The sequence below is a fragment of the Carlito syrichta genome, unplaced genomic scaffold (assembly GCF_000164805.1).
Source record: "Carlito syrichta isolate Samal-C Ts95f unplaced genomic scaffold, Tarsius_syrichta-2.0.1 Scaffold311480, whole genome shotgun sequence".
Taxonomy (NCBI): domain Eukaryota; kingdom Metazoa; phylum Chordata; class Mammalia; order Primates; family Tarsiidae; genus Carlito; species Carlito syrichta.
The window spans coordinates 67,794-74,355 of NW_007255576.1; the positions used below are offsets into that span (position 1 = coordinate 67,794).

Sequence of the window (6,562 nt, forward strand, 5' to 3'; positions counted from 1 at the left end):
CTCGACCTGCTGGGCTCCGGTGATCCTTCCGCCTCAGCCTTCCAAGTAGCCGGAATTACAGGCATGCACTACCACGCTCGGCTGATTTTTTTATTTACTGTAGAGATGAGGTCTCACTACCCAGGCGGGTCTCGAACCCGCGGGCTCAAGCAATCCACTCAACTTAGCCTTCCAAAGGCACGGGATTACAGGCTGAGTCACCGAGCCCGGCTGAACCCTAGTTATTTTAATGGAGCCTGTACCTTATTTCTTGTGCTGGAAGTAGAATCTTTTGTCTTGGTAGCTATTGTCACAGGTCAGGTTCTGCTCCTTCCTAAACATTCCTTTAACTGGACTTCCTTCTCTGGACCCAAGTGTCATTACCCACTGATGATTGTCTTCCCTTCCTCTGGGACAGTCAGAAGGAGAAGATGTGAGTTCAGTGATTTCCCTTCTTATTAATTAAACAGAAGAAGATGCTTTAGGGTGTCTTGTTTTTCCACTGACGCTTTTTTTTTAATTTTCTTTTTTTTTTTTGAGTTGGAGTATCACTCTGTCACCCAGACTGGAGTGCAGTGGCCGCTCTCGGCCACTGCAGCCTCGATCTGCTGGGTTCCGGCGATCCTTCCGCCTCAGCTTTCCAAGTAGCTGGAACTACAGGCGCGAGCTACCATGCCCGGCTCATTTTTTAAAAAAATTTATTGTAGAGATGAGGTCTCGCCAAGTTGCCCAGGTGGGTCTCGAACCCGCGGGCTCAGGCAATCCACTCACCTCGGCCTCCCAAAGCGCTGGGATTACAGGCTGAGCCACCAAGCCCAGCTGATGCTTTTGTGTTTAGGTTAGTTATTTTTTATTTTCATTAATTTCATTGTTTGGGTTTCTGTAAGTTGCTTCATTTCTTTCTTGTAAAAGTGATTTCTGTGTTTCACCTTAGTAAGTTTTTGACGGTTAAATAGCAGCCTGTATCTTGGTCGAGAGTAGGAATTCTGTGGTGGTGTTTGCTACCTTCCTTAGACACGGGATGGAAACAGGTGCCTGGGCCTCCCCATTTCAAGCAGATGCTGTGTGCTGCATTTTGACCAATGAGATGAAGCCTATAGTCTGTGTAGTTATCTTTTTTGTTTTTTCGAGGTTATGGTTGTTTTTTTTTTTAGAGGCAGGGTCTTGCTTTGCCACCCAGACTAGGGTGCAGTGGCACAGTCATAGCTCACTGCAGCCTTGAACTCCTGTACTCAAGCAATCCTCCTTCCTCAGTCTCTAGAGTAGCTGGGACAACAGGAATGCCATCATGCTCTGCTAAGATTTTTATTTTATTTTTCTAAGGACTGAAGGAGACAAAGGCACAAGCTGACAAAGTCCTTAGGTCTTAAAATACACAAACTTGACAAGGTCCTTGTGTTCTTGACCTGGCTCCAACAAGAGCTTGGCCAGTACTTCCTTCTCTCGATGTTTGCTCCTGAAAATGTTGATTTAGTAAGATAGTGTGACCTCTAGTCTGCGTAGGCTACATGTAGCTTGCTTTAACAATAACTGTGAGCTGGGCTCGGTGACTCAGCCTGTAATCCCACGCCTTTGGGAGGCTGAGGTGAGTGGATTGCCTGAGCCCGCGGGTTCGAGACCCGGCTGGGCAGCAAGACCTCATCTCTACAATAAATCAAAAAATCAGCCAGGTGTGGTAGCGCATGCCTGTAATTCCAGCTACTTGGAAGACTGAAGTGGAAGGATCGCCAGAGCCCAGCAGGTCGAGGCTGCGGTGGCCGGGAGTGGCCACTGTACTCCAGTCTGGGCGACAGAGTGAGACTCCAACTCAAAAACAAAAACAAAACAAAACCAATAACTTTGCTTAAAACCTCAAAAAACACAGATGTTAGTAGTTTTACTTAGACTCACAGAAAACAAAGATGTTAGTGCTATAGTAATCTTGCCAAAAAAGTCACAAACATTAACCCTTTTCTTGCTGATGCTAGCATTAAGATATTTTCTGTTAGCCGGGCTCGGTGGCTCAGTCTGTAATCCCACGCTTTGGGAGGCTGAGGTGAGTAGATTGCCTGAGGCTGCGGGTTCGAGACCCGCCTGGGCAACTTGGCCAGACCTCATCTCTACAATAAATCAAAAAATTAGCCTGATGTGGTAGTGCACGCCTGTAGTTGCAGCTACTTGGAAGGCTGAGGCGGAAGGATCACGGGAACCCAGCAGGTCGAGCTGCAATGGCCAGGAGTGTACCACTACACTCCAGTCTGGGCAACAGAGTGAGACTCCAACTCAAAAAAAAAAAAAGATATTTTCTGTTTATATGGTTTGGCCTTACATAAAGGACATATTGTAAAAATAAAATGGCTCTCACCTATTAAGGAGAGAGACCTCCCGATCCCACTGTTTCTTTGTCTTTCTTTTCTCATTCCCTTCCCCCAACTCAGGCTTTCCGGAGGCTAAAACTCCACAAGGACAGGGTCTTTCTATGTTCCCAGGCTGGTCTCAAACTCCTGGCCTCAAATGATCCTCCCACCTCAGCCTCCCAATATGCTGAGATTGCAAACATACACCACTGCTCCCAGCCTGTGGGTATCTTTAAAGAGAGTTATCAAAAAAGTGTTTTAAAATGTGCTTTTAATCTTTTTAGGATTTTCCACCCCCTCAGTGCTATGTTTATTCTTTTTAATTATGTTACTGAGAATCTGTGTACCGTGTGAGAACTACTGGATGGGGCAAGGCAAGTACAAAGGCTCTGACAACCCCCTTCTATGCCATCTACTTTTCAATCCCAATTTCACATTTGAAGATCATTCAGGTTGTCTCTTTTATTTATGTATTTATTTATTTGTTTATTTTTTTGAGTTGTAGTCTCACTCTGTCATCCAGACTGGAGTGCAGTGGCCGCTCCCGGCCACCGCAGCCTCGACTTGCTGGGCTCCGGCGATTCTTCCGCCTCAGCCTTCCAAGTAGCTGGAACTACAGGTGTGCGCTACCACGCTCGGCTGATATTTGATTTATTGTAGAGATGAGGTCTCACCAGGTTGCCCAGGCGGGTCTAGAACCCGCGGGCTCAGTCAATCCACTCACCTCAGCCTCCCAAAGGCGCGGGATTACAGGCTGAGCCACCGAGCCCGGCTTAGTTTGTCTCTTTTAAAGAAACTTGTGGGGGCAACCCCTTCAGGTCCTTTCTTACTTTCTGACTGTCCATGTCCCTCATTCTTCCTGGGCATGAGACAAGAACCTCAACCCTGAAGAGTTGCAACCTGAAGAGCTGCAGAAGACTGTTGGAACTGAAAAGCTGTGCACCTCAGAGGCTGACTTGCCAGTCAGTGGAGCCGGCTGAGCCAGGAGAACTGCCTGAAGAAGGCGAGACACTGAAGCTGAGACACGGGGGGCTAGGCTTGCCAGCCCACTGAATTAGAAACATTCTCAGGGCTTGGCTTGCCAGGCTATTAGAGCTGACACATCCAGGTCTAGACTTACCACCCCTTGATGACCCTCTCTAGTGCCTACCCATTGACCTGACACTCTTGAAGTCCAGGCTAACCTGAAAAATCCGTATCATCATCACAGCTTAAATAGTTGCAAAGGATATAATCTCTAATATATTATAAAAATAGACTTCTAAACAAAATGTTAAAAAAAAAAAGAAACTTTTGGAGAAAGCTGTATGGGTCTAGGTTTCAAAAGTCCCCAGAGGATTGAGAGATACTGAGTCACTGAGTTGCTTTACTGCAGATATTGACATAATTCCATATTATAACATTTGTTCAGTTGCCTATTCTGTTTTTTGTTTTGTTTTTTTGCTTTGTATAGGTTATCTAACCATCATGATAGCCCTGTGAGGTAGGTACAAATTTTTCTCTCATTTCTTTTTTTTTTTCCCTCTCATTTCACAGATGAGAAAACTGAAGCTCAGAGAAGTTAAGTAACTTGACTGAGCTCAAACATCTAGGAAGCCAAAGGGGAGAATTGGAATCTAGACATTTTTACTCTTATCCTCCTAATTTAACTCTGCTACTTTCTCTGTTGGCTTTTTATGATGTCTCACACTGACTGTAGTCGTCCATGGGTATCCATTGGGGATTGGTTCCAGGACCTCCCACGGATACCAAAATCTATGGTTGCTCAAGTCCCTGATATAAAGTGGCATAGTATTTGTATATAACCTATGTGGATCCTCCCACATATGCAAAATCATCTCTAGATTACTTATAATGCCTAATACAATGTAAATGCTACCTTATTAGTTATACTGTATTGTTTAAGGAATAACGAAAAGAAAAAAGTGTCTACATCTTGAGTACAGACAAAATTTTTGTTCAGATATTTTTCACTCAAGGTTTATTAAATTTACGGATCGGGAGCCCAAGCCCATGGGTACAGACACCCAATTATAAACGATTTCTTTCTGCCTCCTCAGTAAGAAAGAAATCTCTGTGAAGGCAGGGCCCCAGTCTCATTTAGGTCTGCCCCTGCAGGCAGTACCTCACAGTAGCCAGACCCCTCTTCTGCTGTTGGTATCCCCATTGGCTTGTCTGGTTCCAGGAAGGAACTCCATTGTGGCAACAAGGGCTGACCTCACACTCCAAGTCATGACTCAAACATTCTGTGGGGAGCAGAGCTGCTTGGTTCTTCAGATACACATAGGGCAGATGCTGGACTACAGCTAAATATTCCCTTTCACCGTAGGATAAAGACGGACAATTTTAGAGTGATGGACAAGGTTCAAGGTTCTTTTGTATTTTTATTTTTGTTCTTAATGGAATTCCCGCTTCATTTGTGCTTGCCTTATGCAGATGGGTTCCATCCAGTTGGAAAAATGACAGGCTTGCCAGGTAGCTTCAACTATTGGTTTTTCTTGTCTCAGGAGAGTTGAAAAGTTGTTTCAGGAGAAATAAAAGAGGGTAATTATAAGCTTTCTTTTTAAGGCAACAAAGAATCACGAAAGCCCAGAAACGTCACCAAACAGTCTAAAGTTTTTTTCAGGAAAATTCAGTATTCTGCAATTCAAGTGACTTCCTCAAGACCCACAGGTAAGTCACTAAATTACTCATTCTGTGAGATGGGAATTGTAGTCTGGGGTCCTCTTATATGCTATGTGAATGTATATTGTATATTTGTTAGTAGAAAGGTCCATAAAATGTAATATAATTAGATAAACATTTACTTGAAAATTAAGTCTTAGGCTCTTCACTCTCTGTAGGTTGACTTTCTCTTTACAAATGTGCTGCTTGCTTTCTTCTCTTTCATCTAACTTTATTTTGGAGTTAGAGTTTCACTCGGTTGCCCAGGCTGGAGTGCTGTGGCATGATCATGGCTCACAGCAATGTCCACCTCCTGGGCTCAGGCAGTCCTTCCACCTCAACCTCCCAAGTAGCTGTGCACCACCACACCTGGCTAATTTTTTGTTTTATTATTGTTTGTAGAGACAAGGTCTTGCTGTGTTGGTCAGGCTGGTCTCAAACTCCTAGGCTCAAGTGATGCTCCCATCTTGGCCTCCCAAAGTGCTGGAATTACAGGCATGAGTCACCATGCTCAGCCTCATTTCACTTTAATTAGCACACATTAAAACCTCGATCCCATCCAGATCATATAAATATGCCTGTATGACTTTTTTTTTTTTAATTGGAGTCTCACTCTGTTGCCCAGGCTGGAGTGCAGTGCCACATTCACAGCTACTGCAGCCTTTACCTGCTGGGCTCAGGGGTTCCTTCTGCCTCAGCCTTCCGAGTAGCCGGAATTACAGGCATGTGCTACCACGCCCGGCTGATTTTTTGATTTATTGTAGTGATGAAGTCTTGCCAAGTTGCCCAGGTGGGTCTCGAACCCACGGGCTCAGGCAATCCACTCACCTCAGCCTCCCAAAGCGCGGGATTACAGGCTGAGCCACCGAACCCAGCTTTGGCTTATTTATTTATTTATTTTTGAGTTGGAGTCTCACTCTGTTGCCTAGACTGGAGTGCAGTGGCCGCTCTCGGCCACTGCAGCCTCGACCTGCTGGGCTCTGGCGATCCTTCCACCTCAGCCTTCCGAGTAACTGGAATTACAGGCATGCGCTACCACACCTGGCTGATTTTTTGATTTATTGTAGAGATGAGGTCTCGCTAAGTTGCCCAAGCAGGTCTCGAACCCGCGGGCTCAGGCTATCCACTCACCTCAGCCTCCCAAAGGTGCGGGATTACAGGTTGAGCCACCGAGCCTAGCTTGGCTTATTTTTTTATTTATTGTAGAGATGAGGTCTCACCAAGTTGCCCAGACTGGTCCTGAACCCCTGAGCTCAGGCAATCCTCTCACCTCAGCCTCCCAAAGTGCTGGGATTACAGACTTGAGCCACTGGCTTCAGCCAATGTGCCTGTATGACTTTAATTGTAATTTGGTGCACATGTTTTGGCAGTAGAGCATATAAGTCTAGACTCAATTGCTTTGCAAGTGTAGAGTATTCTTTATAACCATTTGTCTTCTATGCTTTGCTTTTTAATTTGTGTACTAGAGGAAGTCTGTTTACTTTAAAACAGCAAAACCAGCTGGGCTTGGTGGCTCAGCCTGTAATCCCACGCCTTGGGAGACTGAGGTGAGTGGATTGCCTGAGCCCATGGGTTCGAGACCC

The 6,562-nt window shown here is 45.3% G+C and overlaps 1 protein-coding gene across 1 annotated transcript in view; it reads left to right on the plus strand.

The window, feature by feature from the left end:
• Positions 1-4,669: 4,669 nt before the first annotated feature.
• CUNH19orf18 (chromosome unknown C19orf18 homolog) overlaps positions 4,670-6,562 on the plus strand; it is a 14,005-nt gene continuing 12,112 nt past the window's right edge. The window contains exons 1-2 of the mRNA XM_008068696.1: positions 4,670-4,790; positions 4,884-4,988. Coding sequence (XP_008066887.1) covers positions 4,670-4,790; positions 4,884-4,988 — 226 coding nt within the window. The remainder of the gene's footprint in view (positions 4,791-4,883; positions 4,989-6,562) is intronic.